The 22,978-nt window shown below is 38.8% G+C and overlaps 1 protein-coding gene across 3 annotated transcripts in view; it reads left to right on the top strand.

Moving 5' to 3' along the window:
* MAN1A2 (mannosidase alpha class 1A member 2) overlaps nucleotides 1-22,978 on the top strand; it is a 144,112-nt gene that overhangs the window by 77,584 nt on the left and 43,550 nt on the right. For all 3 annotated transcript variants that reach the window (XR_012651395.1, XM_075034479.1, XM_075034481.1), the window contains exons 6-8: nucleotides 14,257-14,351; nucleotides 16,960-17,083; nucleotides 17,518-17,611. Coding sequence is in view for 2 of the 3 variants with exons in the window: in XM_075034479.1 (XP_074890580.1) it covers nucleotides 14,257-14,351; nucleotides 16,960-17,083; nucleotides 17,518-17,611 (313 nt within the window). In the remaining variant the exon portion in view is untranslated. The remainder of the gene's footprint in view (nucleotides 1-14,256; nucleotides 14,352-16,959; nucleotides 17,084-17,517; nucleotides 17,612-22,978) is intronic.

Raw genomic sequence — 22,978 nt, 5'->3', positions numbered from 1 at the left:
ATTAATAAAATAAAAAGGATAGCTTATTGTTGTATTTTTGTTGAACAAACTTATTTATGGTATTTGCGATACAAAAAATATTAATGATTTACTGTGTTTACCTTTGCCAGCCTTAGCTATAAAGTAGCTCCTTTATGTGATTGTCTTTCTTATCTTTATAAACACCATCAAAATGACATATGTTTCTGGGCAAGATAATAATGTAATTCGCATGGATAAATCCAGCCTGAAATCTGTCATTTGAAATAGAGAGTAAGGGCTGTTAAGTACCTGATATTCTATTAACTGATAATCAAACCAGTTCTTTCCAGGAAACTGACAGGCAGCATCTCTTCTGTTCAGGAAGACTCCTTAGTAAAATTGTTATGTATGCCAATGGATATCCCAACAACCAATCTAAATAGATAAAATACAGATCTTTAAGCAAGACAATACATTTTGTGAACTGGTTTCACAGAAGTCTTGACTGTACCTATGAAGGGGCTTATCTAAATTAAGTTTTCAAAGGTTTAAAATCTTGGAAGAGATAACAGCATTGTGTATGTCCTATCCAATAAGGATGAGATTTCGGTGTGTTGCCAGGAGATGAGGTGCTTATTCATAAGTGGTTGTGACAGCTCACTGGTCTCTAACAGGACACAGCCTGAAAAAAAAATAATCTTTTTTTCTTGAGTTTTAAAGCATTGTCACATATTGGCATTGCCACTGCTTGCTGCAGTGCAGGTTGTAATCCTTGTGCAGTTTCTGTTTACTAGGCTTGTAGTAAACATTTTCTTGACTGGCAAATGACACTGAGCCCAATTTATTGTTGCACCTATGTACTGCACGGCACCCGAAGAGCAGAAAAAGAGGGGAAAACTGACTTCATTGCAATTTTGTTTCCTCTACTCTGATTGGAAATAGGTTTGCCTGTTGGTATAACGTGCTTTAAACTGGTGGAAATAAAGGACAAGCTGTTTTAGCAATAGAAAATACAATAACTATACAGTGATAGCCACTTTTAAAACTCACTTTTTGGTCATGTTCCTGTAGAGGGCTATAAAAGCTAAGAAGGAATAGATCATTTGTAACTACTTGCATGCCATGTATTACCTGATGACCATGTCTATTCGTTTTTGGCTCCCTCTTCAGTAGTTTAAGTCATACTGATGCCGATGGGCACCAGTGACAGCAAGCATGGTATCTTACCTGTTAGTTTTCCAGACATTAATTTATTGGCATTACTGTTGACACAGTAACACATTAATTTTTACCCACTGAGTTTTCCTATGTTGTTTCGTCCTAAGTTAGCACCTGCAGTGAGGGTTTTCATGCTTGACCTGATCCGGAGAGGGAGTATGGCATTCTCTTTTGTCAACAGACTTCTTCCAGCAGGATTGTTTTTTGCTTTAAAACAAAACAAAAGTACAACTCTGGACATGATACTGCTTTAAAACCAGGCATCTTTGGCTGGTTGTGCCTTTGGAACTTGTTTTCAGTCAGTACTAACTATTATGTTTTCCTCTTAAAAAGGAGTTGGAATATTAAAAACTGTTTAGGTACTGCGAGAGAAAAATAAATGCCATGAATGCTACAATGACTGCTAAGCAAAACCACTAACAACTAGCAAAAATATTAACAAAAATCATGTTGCCTCTAATGATGTGGGCACCTATCACATGATAAAGACGGTTAACTCTTCTAGTCTGTTAGGAATCAAGAGGATGCTGTCTGCCTTAGTATTGTGTTACCATGTATGAATTGGGTGATCTGCAAACAAGTCTTTAAAGAAATGACCAAGAAGCTGCCTAGCCTATTAACATTCGTTTTTTTAATTCAAAATACAAAATTGCAGATAAGTGCCTAGCCCAAAAGAACGCCACTATGTCCATTTTCAGAAAAGGTCCTTTAAGGTGACCTAGGTATCTGTGAGCTGAGCCAGCTAGTTTGATTTCATTCCTCCTCCCCATCCCAGAAATTCACTTAATGGAAAGTAAGAGATCATCAGTGTAGTAGTGACTTGACAATAAAAGTATTCTCATAAGAATTTATAGCTGACTGTAGATTTGCTCATGTTGAGATAGCAAATAAATAGAAAACTCCAGAGAAATTTAATCAATCGTTCAGCTTGGCCTGTATAAATTAAATCCGTTTTAACGTTGCCAAAGGTGTAGATGCAGGCTGCAAGTTATAAGAAGAACAAGCGACCCACGTTGGCCAGACCCACATGGGAAGAGAACAAGGGAATGTGTTGCGAGTAGGTGTGGCTTTGAAGAATACGTGGAACTCACAAAAGGCAAGCAGCTCAGTTTGAACTTTTGATATGAATCCTGTGGCAATAGACTTATGAGCATTTGGATTTATAAATAGGAGTTTTGAATGCAAGGAGGAGTTTTTTTCTGTTTAAGTCATTAATAAAGGGCCACTGTTGGTATGCTGCAAACTTCTTGGTAATCATGTTCCTTTGAGGCAGTAGAAAAATCATGAAAAGGTTCAAGACTGATAGTTATGCCTCCTGGACACACGAATAGTCAGTATGTGGTATATGACTCAGTCCAGATATATCTCTGGAAGAAATGTTGCGTGTAAATACTACTTATTGATGTAGTCACTATGCTTTGTATAAAGAAAAGCTTGGTCATTATGCTTTATTTTATACAGATGATCAAATTGTTGCTCTGATAAGCCTTTTTGATTTTTGTTTGCATGGCATAAAAGAAAATTTTTGTCCAATTCCTGGCCTTGAGATCTATAAATTATGCTGCAGGAGTTTAGGGTGTTTATCTCGCCATTTTTCAAACGAAATGTCAGGTTTTTCAAGTGCCTTGCAGAATTTATGCAACTATGAAGATTCAGTGCTTACTAATTCATTGCTCATAGCTTTTGTTTGCCAACTAATTTTCTGTCAGAACTTGGTCCTAATAGATATATTAACTGTAGATAAGCTAACTATGTCTGTAAATCTGTGAAAACAAGCCAGTTCATCAGTCCAAAAAAAAAAAGCAAACCCACAAAATACTATTTACTTACTTTCATCAGGTGCAATGTAATGTATTTTTGCATCTGACATCGTGTAAAGGATATGTTTTTGAAGATGTAAAAGCTATGTGATTTTTAAAATTATTTTTTTCTAGACTGTGATTTTTGCATTGCAATCTGTTACATCATACCAATGGGAGGAGGGAGGCTGTGTGTGTAATGAGTGCATGTAGTGTGAAACAATATGTAATTTCATCTCTGTTTAACTTTTTTTATAAAGGAAAATACAGTCTAAAGGGGACTGAGTCATTTCTGGCAAAGTCTAAAGGGGAAATCGAGATTAATTTAAAATGGAAAGCTTGGCAGCACATTCAAGAGAAACAGGAGACAGAGGAATAACTGAGAAAGAAAGTAGAAATTGATACAATGTAAGCACAGAGCCTAAGGATGAAAAAGATGACATGGCAGAGAAAAATATATGGGTAATTAAGTTGGTATTTGACATGAGTGGAGAAAGCATTAGGAGTAGGTGTTACCAAAAAAAAAAAAAGCCAGTGTCAAGAGAGATTAATAATCAGAGAAGGTAGATAATGTTTATTGCATGAAAAGGATTCTTATAAGACTTGTAAGTATAGCACAAACAGCTTAATTACTTGACTTCAGAACCATTTCTTAGGGTTCCTGATACAGATTTTCCTTCTTAAAAACAACAGAGAGACTGGGTCATCGGTTGGGTTAGGACCTTCAGGAACATAATGCAGTCTGTTACTTAATTTAGTAGAACAACTGGTAGTACCAATACCAAAGATCACTAATTAATAAAAAACCCGAAGCTACCCAAGATTGATTTTTACCATTTGCTTTGCCTGGATGTGTTTGGCTACAAAGGCATGTTGAGAGGCTGATATGTTAGGGTCCATTCTAGGTCCTAAGAATGTGTTCTGGAGATGAGAAAGCGTTCTTCACCTGTCAGATTCCCCTGGGTGTTTCTCATACTCCTGTCTTTACAACGATACTCTTGGCATTCCCTCCATGGTTCCTTGTTATGTCTTGTCTGCTTTTGCCCTCCGTTCATTCCCTGTCCTTCCTCCTGATGCCTTTTCTTTCTTCCCTTCAGCTCCTATTCCTGCTCTCTTCTTTTCACAACTTCTCCCGGCACTTCACCTCGGATGAGGAGGGGGACTGGAAGCCCGATCTTTTACCACTTGTGCTTCCCGGCTGGCAAAGCTCCACACTGATCTTCTACCCCTCGACGGCCCTTTTGTTTGGTTTCCCAATGGATGTTCAGATTCATTTTTCTCCCTTCTCTTTCTCCATTCCCTTTTCCCACACTCTTTAAATCAGTCTTTCTTGCTGCCGGCAACTAGTGGGAGAACATTTAAGCCAGATGCCAGGCATTGTCTGTGCTTTCACATCTGGTTCCCTGTGCTACAGTAGCTCCCACAGCAAGAAGAAATCATCTGAAGAGAGAGTCTTTTAAAAGCCCGCTTGCATCCTTAGAGCATGCTTAGGCATGAGTGATTGTGATTGGTATGTGGTGCAAATTCAAGACTGTTGCTTCTAGTCCTGAGACGATTTATTTACAAAGGTAACTAAACTGGCAGGTTAATACTGCTTGCGCAGGTCAACTTAGAGTGAAGAAGTCAGAGATATGAAAAGCAGGAAGGATAAAGCACAAAAATTGCCTAGGCTGAAAGCAACTTTCTAATAATAATAATAGAAGAGAAAATGAACTTGAGACTGCCATCGTTTTTGGCTCAGTTAGGCGGGATGAGAAACAGTGCATTATATCTTCCGGGAATGATCAGAACGAGGAGGCATTTATAGGCCAGGTTTTCATCGCATTTATTCTGAATTTTAAGTGATCTGTGATGTTGACTGACTGGTGTAAAGCGCCTCAGATTTGAAGGCCCTTTAAAAACGGAGAACGTGTAACTTTTCTACTCAGATATGCATGAAACCCATGCCAAGGAAGCTGATACGGCTATTGAAGTGAATGGAAATTATGCAGTTTAATTGAGGTATTATTAGCCAGTGCCAGGTAGTTTAAATGTGTTTAGCTGGTTGTCCAGTGCGTGCCAAATTTTTATGTTTAGATCTTCTAGAGCAAAAATTTCAAATATTTCTAATAAGCTGATATATGCACAAACTTTCTCATGTAGATTTTTCAAAAATATCAATAGTGTGAAACCAATGAATATTTCATTAGATCCTAAGAGATGCCTCAGTGAACAGTAACTAGATTCCTCTCGTCTGTTGTCCAGGAAAGCAGCTTTGGAAAACTTCAGTAAAAAATAAAGATAGTATCACTTACGAATTCTGTCTGCAAATCTTTCCCTGCTGATAGTAGAAAACCACCGTAGTATTTATTACCTTCTATCTAAGAAGCAACATTTGAACATATAATTGCTAATTTGTGAAACATAAGTAGGAAAAGTTATAGTCAACTAGATAATATCTCTTATCTGCATTTAACTGATGCAGTTTAAGTGTTTTTCTGTGTCTATTTTTCTGCTCATTTGTAGACTGTAGCTGAACAACATGATTAGATAGGCATTTCAATGCTTTTCAGTACAACTCTTAACTTAGCAACTACCACTACGATAGTTTTCCTGGGTTGTTGTGGCGGAAAAAGACTTAACTGCAAGGTTCAAGCAAAAGACTTGAGCTTCACTCACAGACTTAACTGCAAGGTTCAACCAAATGATTTTTTTGAACTTCACTTACAGACTTAACATGCCACTATTGCAGGTTTTACAGATACAATGGAGGAATGCACTATTACCATTTTAAAAGGAAGAGTAATACACTATGACAACCACAAGTAATTCACAGACAACCACAAGCACACACGTGTTTACAAACTTTAAGCATAAACAATATTCACTTACCCCTCTAGGTAAGGGCTCTCAATCCCAGGGAAGCTACCTCGACCGGCGTCCCGAGCAAGGGGGGGAAGGGTCTCCTTCACAAGCCAACTGTATAGTTGCAGAAGTGACTTCCCCATTTCCAACCTGAATCTTAGGGGTTTTATCCCCTGACTTGTGGAATGGTGTGTATGACTATGTCTGAGTGGTTTATGATATATGCCTAGGTGGATTATGTATATCTGAGCAGAGTTTCCCCATATCTTTCCTTTGCTGGTCTGTGATTGTTTGAATACACAAGGCTGTCACTTGAAACTGAAGCTGAAACCCTCCGGCGTGCTTTTTTTTTTTTTTTTTTTTAACCTTGCTTCCTTGGGCAATTGAATAGTGGTTGGACTGAGACTCAGGGTATACTATTTGTTAAGGGATTTCAAGGCTCAGTTCGGGTTTTGGTTCTTTGAATGGCGCAGCCACTGCCCTGTTTAGTTTGGGGTTTATCAGACAACCCAGGGCTAAGCTGTCTACACAGCTCCCCATGAGTCGTCTCTGCAGAGAGAGAGGGCCACAAGGCAACCCAAGGCTGGGTTGCTTTTGTAACCCCCCCACGGGTCACCTGTGTGCACTAGACGTGGTGAAACTCGCTTGTGAACTATGAGCCGGACAATCCATACAGTTGTCTAGTCCATCCAGATCAGTTGATATGATGGGGTAGTTTCTTGTCATCTCTTTTGCTAGTGCTTTAACTGTCCCTGTATTCAGTATTCCAAAAAAACATGACCTTTATTTTCATCTCGGAACAGTTTAGAGCCTCTAGGAAAGAGGAGATCTGGTGACTTGGGTGTATGAATGGACCTGTACGGTCCTGTGGGCTTTACTGAGCTTTTTGTTTCAGAAGTAGAATGCAGAGTGCAGTTGCAGCTTTTTTCTTGAAGTCAGGATAATTTTGATACACTGCATTAGGAATTTTTTTACAAGCTGAATCTCTGAATCTCAAGACAGAGATACTAAGGATAGCTAGGCTTGTGTAGCCTTGATTTTTAGATCAGAGGCAACTGTTACATCACCTCATTTCATGCATCATCTGAAACTGGAGAGCCTTTCTTGCCTTCCTACCATTCTTTCAAATTGTCAACAAAAGCATATGTTTCAGGGAGGTATACAGTGTGATTTTCTTTTACAAAAGTGTTTGTAGAAGTCTTATGTGCAGTGTTGCTGGCTAAAGAACATGTCAGCCTAGTCTGCATGTTTTGAAAACTAAGGGAGTTTCAGAAAATCTCTTTACAAAGGCATTTTTATTTTAATGCAGAAAAACTGGTTGGACTTAGAGACCTTTGAAGGGAAGAGAGGCCTGAATCAGAGTTGGTGCAGGAGGCGGCAGTCATAAATGTTGACTTTCTGAGTTTGCTGAATTGATAATGTTTTTTTTTGTTTTGGTATGGTTTCTTTTTTTTTTTTTAGGAACATTTCATGAAGCATTTATTGGCTCATGAAACAAGTAAATCAGCAAGTTATGTAATATTTATGGATGATTTACTATCTGCTTTATCCTGTGGTACTTGAGAGACCAGAGTTCTCATAGCACAGGAGGACTCTGCAGCAACAGTCGCGTGAACAGAAGTAACCGACCCTGGACTTCCATCAGGGTGAATGTTGCAGTGTTTTAAGATTTTGGAGACTGTTAGAGTTAAGGAATTAAGCCCAGTTTCTTTCTCTGTGCCTGTGTAAATCTTCTGTGTGTTAACAGCTGCATGCCTTATGGAAGTGTAATAGCTTAAAAGGCTAAGGTTAAAATATGTATCGTTGGGCGCCAAAGGTAACACACAAGATGAATGGCGTCACCCTTGGGTCACTCCTGCCTTCAAAAAGGGCAAGAAGGAGGACCCAGGGAACTACAGGCCAGTTAGCCTTACCTCAATCCCTGGGCAGGTGATGGAGCAACTCATCTTGGAAAAGTAATCCCTGGCCCATGAACAGCAAGGTGACTGGGAGTCGCCAGCATGGATTCACAAAGGGCAAGTCATGCTCAACCAGCTGTGATAACCTACGATGAAATGACTGGCTTGGGAGATGAAGAGAGGGGAGCGGATATTGTCTACCTAGACTTTGGTAAGGCTTTTGGCACTGTCTCCCATAAACTCCTCACAAAGAAGCTGGTAAAGTATGGTGAAGTTGACACCATAGTCCAGATTCAAGTTGATTCCTTTTTTTTTTTTTTTAAACTCTGATCTTAGACTGCTGAGATGGGCTTAGATTTTTCATTTCCATATTAATTTTTTTTTCTGTCATAAAGAAAGTAATATAAATTCACAGAGTTTCCCTTTGCAGGATAAGTCTTCTCTTGTTTAGAGACTTTGAGTCTTCTAGAAATGCTAAGTGTTGCTCATTGAGTACTTCAGTAATCATTACAGCTCAACAAAGACAGCAGAAGTACCTTAGCTATGGCATTGTCTTTATAGTATCTGCAAATATTCCTTCCTTGAACATCTGCTATGACTCCAGAGACCTACAATGCTGAAGAGGTGCTGTTCTATTTATGTAATTCTACATCGTTTCACCTCTATAGGTGGTGTAGTTTGTAGCTGCCTTGCTAAATCTCACGTGAACATGGATTTATGTTCTCCAGGACCAATTCTAGATGTGGCATACCTCTTCAATCATCACTCACAAACATCTATAAAATACTGCTGAAGTGCTCTCCCACTTTCAATTCATACTATGATAGCTGAAATGTTAACCAGAATCTTATTGCATCTCCCTCATCTCACAAGATGCCTTTGTAATTAAATCTGTGGAATTTATTAGAAGCAAATTTGTAAAGAGGGAGTCATTTCTTCATTTCTTGGTAGCAGGATGCCTCCACCTGCACCGGGGAGATGCCCTAGGAACACTGTAAAACCCAGGAGTTCCCAATCTTGGAGGGGGAAAGTGCATTGGAACTTAAAGCTATTCACCTGACATGCAGACATCTTCCTATGCAGTAAGGCTTATATATAAATAGGCAACAAAACAGAAATGCTTGTTAAGCTAGTTACCTTTTTTGTGTGTGTGACAATGCTGCTTGATTTTCAGCGCTAAATCACACCATGAGCCTCTATCTCTACTCATGCAGAAAGTCCTATCTGACAAGCTGAGCTTGAAAGGGCAGCAAAGAGTTCACTACTGCAGGCTGAACTCTGAATGTAGAAAGATAACTGTTCTAGATTGGGCCAAGAAATACCAAATATTTTCCTCAAGGGTCTGAGTCTAGTATTGCTGTCAGATGCTCTGGTTTTTTATCTGTGTTCAGTAATTAGATGGGTCTGCCTCATCATCTTCGTGCTTAGTGTTTGAAGGAAATGTGTGCAGGATTTGGTAGTAACAGTACTGATTGTGCGAGGACTACAATTTTGTGAACTTCTGCAGTATATCTGTTTTGTCTGATGTTTTTTCGAGGATCAAAAGTTGTCAAACCTACAGAACCAGCCACATTGCATGACCATGGATACTCACTAGTTAATAACTGTGAGATTAAGCAGAAGTCTGGCATTTATTACTGTTTAAGAAGAATGACTCAAAGGCTGATCTATGCACATAAATGAAAGAGATTCTTTATTTGTATAAAACATCTATAATCCCCCTCAGAAATGGGAACAGAGGCCATTTGAGGCTGTTTGCCATTCACAGTGCTGGAAGGGAACACCTAACAGCAGTATTAGCATAATATAGTCTTCTAAGAGTTGCAGGCATGCATCTCAGCAGTCACTGGATAAATCAATAAGGCTTTTGAAGAATCATCTTGATCTTTAAGGCCTTTTCTGCTGAATGTTTTGGCCTTACTTGGATTAATAGGCTCAGGAGCAAGTTTCATATTGTGGGGTGGCTGGCAGGTTCGATATTTTAAGCATCAATTTAGTGGGTGACAGTGATTCAGGCCCTCACAGCTGGTCTGCTGTACACACTAGTTTGTAGATAACAATTGATGTTTTCATCTTAATGAGGGATCCACTTATCCGATTTGGAGTTTAGGTTTTGCTTTTTCTGCTAATTTTCACTCTCTCCTGGATGGATCTAGTGTATTAGTTTTTGCCGTGTAAAATGGAAATTCTTCTCCAAGTCTATGGTGGTTTCTAAAAATTTTCTGAAAAAAATGTCCATATTTTGAGAATGGACAGAACAGCCACTCTGGGTTTAATACGTGTTTTCCTAGAATGGTATTTCTATGTCTTCAAAACAGGATGTGTTTCTAGAACTGTTATGGGGTCTTTACTTTAAGAAGACTCTGATCATTTACCTCCACATCTTAAGGCCACTATATGCTAAATTCTATAATTAATGCAAGTGTGAATGCACATTTGAAAAAATATGAGTTATCCTGCAGGAACAGCACTTCTTTGAGAGCTGTTGTCTTTGTGGGCTTTGTGACTCCCTCTCTGTTACAGGGGTCTATACTTGGGAGCTTGTGCTAGCAAAGAAACTTGGGTATGAGTGGTCTCCATGATTTATGCACTGGTTACTGGTGCTGCGTGGGTCTACAGAGTAGGTACAAGGCCCCAAGAGAGACAAAACACTTTCCTCTTGCACGTATGGAATGTGCACAAGCTATTTGACTAATTGGCAATTTTGGTGGGTTGACCCTGGCTGGATGCCAGGTGCCCACCAAAGCTGCTGGATCACTCCCCATCCTCAGCTGGATAGGGAAGAGGAAAAAAAATATATATATAATGAAAGGTTCTGGAGTCGAGGTAAAGACGGCCTGGACCACCTCCTCCCCTCCTTCTTCACTGACCTGGGGGTCTGCAGGGCTGTTTCTCTCACATATTCTCACTCCTTTCCTCTCGCTGCTGTTGTTACACAGCAGGGTTTTTTTCCCCTTCTTAAATCTGTTCTGCCAGAGGTGCTACCACCGTCGCTGATGGGCTCGGACCTGGCCGGCAGCGGGTCCAACTTGGAGCCGGCTGGCATTGGCTCCATCGGACATAGGGGAAGCTTCTAGCAGCTTCTCACAGAAACCACCCCTGTAGCCCCCCTGCTACCAAACCCCTGCCACGCAAATCCAGTACAGCAGTATGACTGGGAGAGTGGTAAGGAAGCTGTGTAGTTCTCAGTTACTCCTCTGTTCCCTGGCAGGGTCAAATCTCATCAGTCTTCATAGTTGCATGTGTTGTACAGTGCGTTTTTAAAAGCTGTAGTGATGACTCTGCAGTAATCACAGTCATGCTTCACTATTAATTATCCTTATCACCAACTTTTTCCTAATAACTAACTTACTTTCCCTTGCTTCATTTTGGTGTTATTTTGTATTCTCCATATCCATGGAAAAAATTATTATTTCCTTTTCCTTGTATTAGCCTTTTCTATACTGAAAAGTCATTATCTTGTCCTCTCTTGAACATTTTTTCTCTGGACTAAATAACCCCAATTCTTTTACTGTTTCCTAATGAGCTCTATTTTCAAGGCATCCATTCATTTTTTGTTCTTCTCTCTTCTTCTTGCCTATATGTTTCTTGAAATGCATTGCCTGTCAACAGGGAACTGCCAAGGCTGAAATAGAATCTATCAGTTCAACCTGTTTGTTTTGTTTGTTTTTTTTTTTAAAAAAAAAAAGGTAAAAATACTTACTATCTGATAAGTAACCATGTTGTCTGATGCCAGCACGTTATTTAAAAGCTACAGCCGGAGGCGTTTACTGTTGCTCTTACGGTGTGTCTGAAACTTAACAAAAGAAGTCACTTTAATGAGCCTGGCAGAGCCCTCTGGTCACATCCACAGTCTCCCATAAAAGGCATCTCACCCACCACTGCTTGCTGCATTTCTTTCTTTTCCCTCCATCTCTCCAAATATGCTCTTCTGGTCACTTTGATAAAAACCTATGCAGCCGTCTCCCAGTTCTCACTCCACTCTGTGCAGGTAAATGCTGTGTCAAGCGCTAAGTGGTTTTGTTATCCAGAACCAGCAGTGAGATAGGACTGAGATTGCAGTAATCGAAAGTAAAGACATGTCTTCAGCCAATTTTTTTAAGTGTTTCCTTGCATTTAGTCTTGGGTGAGAGGGATATAGAGAGGTAGAGGTTTCCCTTGTGATGCTAAATCAGTGGTACGTAGGGTCCTCAACCCAACAGAGGTGACGGGAAGGACCCTCTAATCCCAGCAGATTTTTGCAGGTACTGCTAACGTGGTCGTCTGAACGAGCGCTTACTGCTGCCGCCCCGACGATCTGGTTTGCTCACGTGCCGAAATGGCTGGCACGGTGATTGCCTTGCTTTAACCCTCCTTGTCTAGATTCATGCGCACTTAGATCAGCTCAACCTTTACTTCATACACTCATATGAAAAACTGCTTCCAGTACTATAACTTGTTCCCCAGATATCGTAGTACTGGATAGTGGTATGTAAATAGTTAGCCATTAAGAATATTCTTCTAGTGAGGATGTTTCTAGGGATGTTCTCCCACTGAGTATTCTTAGCCTAATGTTCCCCTATCTTTTCTTAATGAATAACACAGTAACACATAGTGCTTTCAGAGGGTCCAGGATCCAAAAGCTAAAGCTAAACAAATTCGTGCCACAAATGTCTTTCTGAACTATGTACCATTTAACTGGAAGTCATCGTTCTGTTCTGGATTGGGTGTTGAAGCTTGTCAGCGCTGTAGAGGAACTCACTCCCTTTAGATGACTCCCTAGAGATAGTTCTCTCTGGTCTTGACCCATCTACTCTTAAAAACCTAAAAGTTCAGCATGAATTTTTGACACATATTTATGCATGCAAATCAGGTAGTTTATATGTAACTGGGCCAAGATAGAGCTTTTAGTTCTCTTCAAGGTTTCTTTTTCTCCAGTTACCATAGACTCCACCTGTATTATACCTCTTATGCTATGTCTTCCTATTTTGAATTGGTACTTTATTCAAGGTCAGAGTGTTATCTGAATTTTACTGATAAATTTCTGCATATTTTCTCAAAGACTGTCTCTTGACAGTATCTTTGCTAAAAATCATTCAAGCCATATTGCCTCTGTTACTTTACAATTCTATCAAATCATGTTCTGAGGTATCTTCTTTTTCAGTTTAGTCTTATCCCATCTTACAATTCATTTAGAGTACCTCTGCAGAAGTTCTTTTTCCTGGCTCATTGCTTTCAGATCCACCTCCATCTCTCCATACTCCACTGCATCAAATACAATTAGATGTCATCTTTAATATTCTTTTCTGGTTTATTTCATGTCTCACTAGTCATCTCCTCAAATATTAAGATATTGATCTTTGCCCACCTTCATGTGAAAAATTAGGATGTTCTTGATTGTTTATTTTTCAGCTACTTTTGAGCTTGCTTTTCCAGTGAGCGCCTCTTCTGTTTTCCTCCTGTAGACTTTACAAAAGGGAGAAATCCTTTTTATAAATCTAACAGAGCTGTCTTGTAGTCGTCCTTAAAGCTCTTATTCTTCTCAATTACAAAGTATTGGTCAGGTAGTTGATAAAAATGTTTCTATATTATGTTCATGTTGCATAAGTTATTTTGGGGCATGGTAGCTCTTTTTGAAGCACTGCACAAACATGGAATAAATGGCTGAATAATGTTATCTCTAAATTAAGAAGATACTTTTGCAGAAATGTAGTGATAACATCAAGTTAATTAAAATGTGTTCTAGCAACTAGCTGGTAAAAACAGTTTTACATCATGGGGATCTACCAAATATGCCGCCTTGGAAAAGATGTTTCCTATAGGCTTAGATGGAACTTTATCCCAGTTGCTCATTTACCTAATAAATGTTAGGCTCTGAATAAGGCTATTACAGAGTTATGTTCCAAAAGTAAGTAGAAATGAAACTAGAAATGAAAGACGCTTTGTCCCGTCAGTAATTTCTACGAGTAATCAGACTTGAGAGGGAAGATTAAGTCTATAATTATTTTTCCTGTGCATTATCAATGAAGGAAAAGCTACGGGAAACTGCATATATATGGTTTTGTGTAGACAGTGTTCATAAAAGAGTAGGAACGCTGTCTGCACTTGCACTATATATATATATATATCTCTCCTTAAAAAGAGATTGGAAGTTCATAGAAGTTCAAATACTTGAGTGGGGGGTAGAGGAGTTGTTTGATTTTTAGCTGCAAAATATAAAGTATAATTTAAAGACTGGTTTAGAAAGCACTTGAAGCTCCTAATATTGGTGGAGGGAGGTGGGAGGAGAATTGATATTCTTCTTTAATAGGAACCTAAGCACTATTGCTGGAGAGCACGGAAGGAAAGAAATGAAAATGACAAGCTTTCTTTTCATGTTCAAATCTTAATGAAATTTATAAAATGAACAAGTGAAAAATAAATGATAAGTTAATATATTTTTTACAATGTAAAGCTTTTCTAATACGAAGAGGTGGGTGGGACAAGGAAATGTCATTCTATAGTTCTTGGGAGAAATCAGACTTTGTAACTATTTGCAATTGATCCTACTATCTTAGGTTTTCAAGATCAAAGCGGTGCAACTGGCAGGAAAACTTCTTCCAGCCTTCAACACACCTACGGGTATACCATGGGCAATGGTGAATCTGAAAAGGTAATGAATTTTCTTTTGTGGGGCAGTGTGTTCCTCCCCCTCCCTCCAACTTAAAATTAGTAATGGCATATGTCAGTTTTTCTTTGTAGTGGAACTGTAGAAGATGCAGACAAATGGGCATTCCTGGCACTTCAGAAGAATTTTAATAGAGTTCAGAGCATTCTACCTCATTAACTGAAATAAATTGTGACCGTGATTTTTTTCTCCTGATTCTGCAATAAGAATTCAACATGCTATTGGAACATATCCAGTGTATTATACCATGTATTGCCCTAGAGCTTAATCATTGATTCTTTAGTCATTAAAGAACCTAGTAAAAACCAAAATTGTTTGCAGGCCATGGTTGAACTTACAGGGTTTTGTGTACTGTGTGAGCTCTATGTTACCTTTATAAGACTCACAATGTTTGAGAAGATGATGGGACTCTGAAGATGTTAATTCATTTTACGGTTCAGTTTAGGTCTAAGGGCTAGTGTGCTGAAGTCCACTATGGTCCATGGAGATGGAGAGGCTCCTTTAGATGGCTGTTCATGTCAGACGCTGAATTTAGATGGTCTGGATTGCCTTGTGGAAGAGAATTGCCTTGTCTAATTTACCTTGTAGTGCTTGTTCAATGCTGGGATTTCCCTCAGATTTTGAGACCGCGTTTCTGATGCAAGGCATTTTTTAAATTTTTATTATGTTCTTAAACAGTAGCTGAATTGGGGTGCATGTCTAGACTGTGCGTGCACTTAAGCAATTTGGGATAGTAAATAGCAAAGAGATTTTGAGTTCTTTTAAATTGTTTTTCTTTTAGGAGAGGTATTTGTTGTGCTTTGTTAGATGGTGAAGAGGTTTAGGACTACTTTGAGAGCATTAGTCTTATGTGCCTTTTTGCGATCAGGAAACGATCCTCACTTCGCTGTCACTCCTTGGGCAAAGATGATGGAGCTGTGGTTTGCCCTCCTGTTGGTGCAGGGCCTCACCACCCTTGCCTGGCTTTCTCTGCTTTGCCCATGCTGCACTTTCCCCATTTTTTTGAACTTCTGTACAATTAGGTTAAATTTCCCTACGTGCTTTCTGCACAGCATTATGGTTTACTTAGTCATGCGTTCTTCCTGCAGTTTCATACAGCTTGAACTTCCACTGTGTGCAAGCTAGTTTTTTATTTTTCCTTTGTTTAGCCCAATTCTGGACTGTGATTCCAGTATGTTTGAAGGGCCCAGGTGGTCATACTCCTCGGGCAGCAGCACAGGCGTCTGGTTCACTGGCTCGAGCAACATAAATGGCAAGGTTTAAGAAGCTGTAAGCAGGAGATGCACGGATACTTAATAGTAAAACACAAAGGCTGATCTCACAGGTCGGGTGTCAGAGCACAGTCAGAAAAGCAGGACCAGGGAGGAGGATTTGCAGTAGGCAGAGGGGAAAGGATTGGAGTGCCAGAAACTTCCTGCGTGCTGGTATGGTTTATGCATTTACTGTGTCAGTCTCTCAGTAATGTACAGAACCAGCCAGCATCACAGCGGAAAATAGTGGCTGGCGTGCCAGAGGGCAGTGACAGTCGCAGCCGTATATGAGAACACTTATCATGAGGCTGGCATGCAGTAAAAGACAAGACCTGAAAATTATTGACTTGTCTTTTATTAGCTTTTGTGTTCATAATGAAACACTTGATTTTCTCTTTTTGAGAGCTGTACCAAAAAAACCATGAGACAAGCTATCATTTTGTAAACAGCAGTTACTGTATTTTAAAAGGTGGTGTTCTGTCTCGGGTCAGAGCTGCAAATACTGCTCCATAACCAACATTTTTCCTTTACATTCCCTCTCTCTAATTTGTAATTTAAAAAATAAGTAAGAAGGCATTCCTAATTGATTGTAGTCATACTGACAACTGAAATCTTTTACGAGAGGAAGTAGAGCTAATCTCTAGGAAAACGTAGTTAACTTCAGAAATTACAAGACCTGATCCTGAAAGGTGGTGAAAACTCCCAAATTAGATTAAGCCAGATGTAATTTAAGAGGTACGACTTGGCAAGATGGTATCTCTTAGAGTGCAAAAGATGCGAGGTATATGATACTTCCTGTTGATTCTTTATGTGAGCCTGAGGAACTCATGATATTCTACCTACAGTAAACATAGTGTTTTCCTATGGAGGTACAGCCAGGGCCAGCTCCCATCCTACCGGAGTGTCTAATCCTGACTCGAAGCATATCCCACATAAGTAACGGGAACTCAGCAGATGTTTGGCAGAACAAGGAATCGAACGCTGCCGCCCTCAGGAGGATACTCTTCTCGTCTGATAATTGCTTTTGATTCTTGTTCTTAGGAACATCCAATGAATAAATAACAATTGACAATGGGCCCAGTGTTAAGTCATTGTATTTCTGGGACATCAGGATATTGTATCTTTTAACCACGGGACTTTTTGTTGATGAGGTTATGGTATCTTTTGAAAAAGACCCAACCAATGAACCAACTGATCAGTCAAGTCCTGTAATCTTAAGTATGGGTTAATATTTTACTGTTACTTGTTTAATTTGCTGTGGTGGTTGTTAGTAGTGCTGTGCACAGTAATTCTGAATTTTTTGTTGTTTTCTCCCTTTTTTATGCATATTTGTGGGAATTTAGCGGTGTGGGTCGAAACTGGGGCTGGGCTTCTGCCGGCAGCAGCATCCTCGCTGAATTTGGTACTCTGCATATGGAATTTGTCCACCTCAGCTATTTGACAGGGGACCCTGTGTACTACAACAAGGTAGGTGTTAAATTCAGTTTTTTTATCATACAAGTGTCTTTTATACTGTTTCATCATAAATTGTATTAAAGGGGAAGAACTTTCTATATTGAATTCTGTTTGCGTTCTTGGTAGCAGGTAAATTTTTTCATACTTGTATTTCTGTTACCAAGTAGGTGACTTTTTCAAGCAGAAATTTATGATAACAGAAATTTTCTTATTTGTTTCAGCATACATTTAAAAATCATAATTTTTAAAAATGTTTATGTGAGCAGTTGTTTAAAAACAAAACCAAAAATGTACTAATCTGCAGGAAGCCCTCAAGAAAGCTTCTGTGTTCAGATTAAGAAAATTTACCACTAAAAAGAAGGAAAAAGAAAAAAGATTAGATTTAACTGTGTGCAGAGAGCAGATGAATGTTGTTAGTGGTGATCCTGATTCTTGATTTAATTTAGGTCATGCACATTCGGAAGTTACTTCAAAAAATGGATCGTCCTAATGGACTTTATCCAAATTATTTGAATCCAAGAACAGGCCGGTGGGGTCAGCGTGAGTATTCTTATTTTATTAATTCCTAATTAAAGCTCTACTTCTTACTTTGTTGCTGAGTTGGAGATCAGAAAAATTATTCTGTAGGGTACGAACAGCAATACTTGAAAACATGCAACGTAGAAGGATTACTTAGACTTGAGATCTCATGAAACCAATTTTTGCCTGTCACTCTCTGAAGTCACGCAGCTCAGTTTGTGTGGTACTTTCTGAAAGCAGCTTCCTACCAAATCTGATGCCTATCTTAACTTTTATCAGTCAAAAAAATCTTCAGTAATAAAGAATGAGGCTGAAAATAGTTTCCTCATTTTGATTTTGTTCCTGGTTTTGTTCTGCAAACCATCTGGTAAGTAGATTACTGTAAGGTAATGTAGAAGTAATGCATGTTTATATTGGCTAAATTTGAGGTCCTTCACCTAGTGTTAGGGACTGACATTTGCAAACATCATTATTCTACTTAGTGGCATGTGAAATGGCATGATGAGCCTCCCTATAGATCTTGCTGGTATCAATGTGTGTCTCATTTAAAAAAAAAAAAAGGAAAGAAAAGGCTTTGGTTGGAATGAAAAGAAAAAAATTGTTTTTATTGCTGACAATGTAAGTGGAGAGAAAACATGAAGACAGAGGCACAAATATGATTCCTTTTCTTGAAGTGGTTCTTCCGAGCAAAGTTGAGTAGTTTAGTGCTTTCATAGCGGGTGTTATAAAAGAGAACCTTTTTCTTCAAGGTTTCTGTTTCTATTTATTTTATGAATGCAGGTTTATCTAGGAAAAACAAGCAAGATGATCTATTTCTGTCCTGTTTGACATCATTGACAGGTTTCGGGGATTTCAGTGGTTGGCTGTAAATATCCAGCAGAACGTGTTCTGGCTTGCAAGCTGAGAATTTGCTTCTGACTTTGAGTTGGTATATGAGGGAAATGAATGCAGCTGTCACTGCAGTGACTGGGAAAAGAGTTGTCTAATCCCATCGTTAAGGCCAAAATTCTCTCCAAAGTGTCTAATATCTTTGAGTGAATAGTGACACCTTCTGAGACGGACACATGGATTGATGAGATAAATTCTTCAGGCAAATTTAGGTTTAACGATGCATTCAGAAAAAAGAAAGTGAGGAAATACAACTATGTACCTATTATTTACATTGTTGTTCTGAAATAATTTTTTCTATTGCTTTTTTCTATTCCTAACCAATTGCTCCTGCTACTTCTATCAAAGAAGTCTAATGTGGCATATCACCAGGATTCTTTAGGGGCTTTTTGTCAGTTGTAATAATAATGCTCAGAATTAGCAGCTCTTGGGAAGAAAGTAATCCTGGTCACTGAGAATAAACATACAGTGAAACTTTTTACTTTGCAGAAGTTTGATGGAGCTCAAACATAATACTTAAATGGATTTTGAAAGATAATACATTTGGGACTAAAGTTTAGGATTACAGGCTGAGACTTAAGTTCTTAGGATAAAAAGAAATAACAACTTTCTAGAGCCTTTAATTTTTTTGTGCTGCTCATTAGTCACAAACTCATTTCCTGGAATTTGGTGCTTGGTTTTGGGGGGTGCGGTTTGAGCAAATAAGCTTCCAAATGCAGATACAGGTGGTCTGGTAGTGTTTTTAAGATTTCCCCAATGCAACAAGCATTTGTAAACCTATCTTGAAAAGTTTTGTGGGGATAAGATAGCAAGAATTCTTAATTCTGTTTTTCCCTCCACAAACCGAGATGGAACATTGAGAAACTGTCTTTGTTGTATCCCTGAAAGATCACTCTTCAGTCAATCTATTTGCAGAAATTTAAGAAGTTACAGTAAAGGTGCACATGCACTGAAACACTGGACATATGAGCTGGAACAGCTGAGGCTTAGACAGGAATTTTTCTTCTGATTCTCCTGCAGAGATTGTGTCCTGCGCCGTAGAAGTCAGTTAAGTAAGGGTGATGCCTTCACACACTACCTCTCAGTTCACTAGAGGACTCGTGTCAGAGTCCACGATACTGTCACTGACTTGAGTCACGTAGTGGGTATTAAGGGCAGGCAAGGCTTTTATGTCCTCCTCAGAAGGTAATTTCAAAGAGCATTGTGTTTGGCTTGTTATATACCTCAGTACTGGAAAGACTGAGACAATGGAAAGAGTACCAAAGCATAACTTTTCTTTTTTCAGCTTCTGGGAAAGCTGCCCTTTTCGTCTTGGCTGTGACCTTTAGTTTGATGCGTCTTATCTTGTACAAAGTACTTTCTTCAGATAGTTTCTGAGAATTATTTCAGAACTCTTTATTTGCCTAGATACATGTAACTCTTGACTCTGACCTTTCTGGGTTTTCTTTTCTTTTTTTTCTTCCTTTTAATATATTTTTTTTTTTCCTCCTCAGACTTTTTTTGCTCAATTTTAGTTAGGTTTTCTGTTGATCTGTACAGTGTTACAACCAAGTCGTGAGGGGTGTGAAAGAGGTAAATTAAATCTACATAAATACATACATAAATATACTGTTGAAAAAATATGGGATTTAGCTGCAATATAGCATCATTCTAGTGGTGGGTTAATCTTCTATTTCTATAGCAGTTATTCCAGGGGTGGGTATATTCTAGTGGGGGGTGCCTTTATTCAAAGTAATAAAAATATCAGTGATGTACGCATAGCAGTCAGACTAGTTAATGTTATTACTATCAGTTGATTATCCAGAGAGTATTAAACAAAATATATAATGGAAGAATTCATTTAGGTCAAGTTTTTTCAGTAGTTATGTTTTGTCTTTACCTTTTAATTTACTTTTTTAAAAGAAAAAATGTATATGATTTTAATAGAAGAAAAGGGATACAATTCTGTGTTGGTTTTCCATTTAATTTTGTTCTAACGGGCTGATAGGTAAACTTGAATACTTAGAGACAATTCTTGTTGCAAGACAGATTTGTGGAAGAAAAGAGAAGCCTCAAACATTTTTCTGTGGCTTTGGTGTGGCCCCATGGGACTGCAAGCTGGATGTATCTCTACTTGCAACAAGAATTTTGCAGAAAATTCTTGATACGGTATTTTGACACCTTCTCAGAGGTACTTGCACAAGGAGCCTAGACACATCCCCATTTTGTGATTTTAACCAAACCAACCCACAAGGATTGCATCTACTTTGACTTGCAATCCCAAATATTAAATGTTAGTGTGAGCAACTAATGTGCCATTGAAGTACCCCATTCAGAAATCTTTCCTTCCTTTTTTCTCTTTGCTCCAGAGATGTGTGCAGTGATTTATGCTGCCATATAAGTAACTTCTTAGCACATGTAAGGTCTCACAACATACTGCTTTTCTTTTTTTGAATCTCAGATTCTGCAGAACCTAAATGTCATGTTGTCCGTCAGAACTTTATATGAACTGGATATAATTCACAAATATGAAGCTTATATCTCAGCTGCTGGTGTTAGGAAATAAGAGTAATAAAATTCAGTGCCCGGTCTTACGGAAGGGGAAGGTGATATTTGTTTGCAGAGTCATTAAGCCAGCTGATTTTTACCTACTCTCATTTTCTCCTAAGTTTAACTCACTCATACTCACAGGTACCAAGACATGTCCAAGTTGTCTGGACTCAGAGAAAAAGGGACACTGCTATCCAGCCCTCTTTGCATACCTAGGGTTCTTGAATGATGATGATGAGCTAGTTTTTGGACAGATCTTTCAGGCCTTCTCGTAGGGATCAGCAATTGTCATGGGGTTTTCCTATGCCTCAGAATATTTGTCTGTAGCCTCCATAGATCTTAGGCCACGCAAGTTGCTGTGCGTTGTCTGTTTTTCGTCATTTAAATGTATGTATGTGGTCTGTTCTCTTCTCAGGTTAGAGGAAGGGGAATGGTGTATGTAATCTGCTGCAACCGTGTTGCCGTCCTTCTGATGTTGGGATATGGGTCTGATGAGTCATTTCTGCTGTGGTGTGATTTATCAGGGTGCAGGCCTTTTGATCTCAATATAAACAGCGTGTTCTGTAGTTTCACTGCTGGGGAATGATGTTCTGGGGATGGTGCCCTGTGACATACAGACTGTCCTTTTCGCTCATTGTTCTGCTGCTTACACAGACAAGCGTTTTCATTCAAACCAGTCAAGTGTTTCTGTTACAAATACCTAAAAAGGTGTAATCAGTAAAGTAACTTAACAGTCAATTAGTAATTATGATTTCATCAAGAGGGACATGACCATGGCTTCCAGGTTCTTAACAAGTTGGAGAGATGAGTAGAGTCATATAGTGTGACATAATTCTAATCTATAGTATCTTGTAATGTTTGTATTTTTAGGAATGTAAATTTCCATGTGCATTTAATGCATTTTACGTAGCACTTGAAGAAGGATTTTGGCGACAGATTACCTTCTTTCTTTTTCCGCCTGCCTCATGAAGCAGCAGCAGCCAGGGTCGGGAGCCGCAGAAGACAGGGCTGCACAGGGACTACCGTTCCATCCCATCATTTCTTTCCATTTGAATGCCATAAAACCCAGTCCTAAAAACTGCCGGGTGAATGGCTTACTGGTCACTGCTAAATCTCCATGCTTTCCAGTGGAAATGCTTTGTAATACAGCTGTACATGACTTTGTTATACCCAGGAGGAGGAAAATGATGTCATGTGTGGGCTAAATATTTGTGTTTGAGATTGTAATGCACAGGTATTATTACAGCATGAGTGGCATGACAGCTTTTTAATGGGTTCAGCTCAGGATTTGTCAGCTCACTGGGACTATTGCTAGAAGGCAAAGCTATAATGCCCACAGGAATGTTGACAGATTCAATTTTTACTTAATGACTAAGGTGATGGTCCAGTAGGAACAAGTGATTTACAATACTTTGGCCTTGGGGTTTCAGTTTCTGTAAGCCTGAAAGGGAAATAGCCGGCAAGAAGCATATTCTAACCTCTCGCATTAACCTCCAGTTAACTTTGTTAGCTTTTCGTTTCACTTGGTGAGTGGTTTGTTTGATGTAAGCATCAGAACTTTGAATTAGATTCTTTTCAAAAACAGTGACAGTGCTTTCTAGAGAAGCCTGCTAAGCAGATATAATAACTAGAATCTTGATTAAAAGTGAGAGATTTCAGAATTATGGAAATTAATTTGTACTGAAGAAAAATTACTTCTTAAAAAAATGAAAATATGTTGAGAAAATTTAATTCTAATTTGCATTTGCAAACAGATTAGGTGAGAATACTAACTAGAACAGTAATAACAAAGAAAATGCCAATCTGCATGTTACTGCCAGCTCAGGACACGGCGCTTGTGTTTGCACGTTTCTGTAAATTGTGCATTCTTCTTTTCTACTTTTCAATACCGAGAACAAATTATTGCATTTCATCTGGTTCCAACATCTCTTGCAAGTAATAATGTTACTGAAGGGGAACTCAAATTGCTCT

This window comes from Buteo buteo, chromosome 8, assembly GCF_964188355.1.
Source record: "Buteo buteo chromosome 8, bButBut1.hap1.1, whole genome shotgun sequence".
NCBI classification, from domain to species: domain Eukaryota; kingdom Metazoa; phylum Chordata; class Aves; order Accipitriformes; family Accipitridae; genus Buteo; species Buteo buteo.
This window is presented reverse-complemented; position numbering and strand designations above follow the sequence as displayed.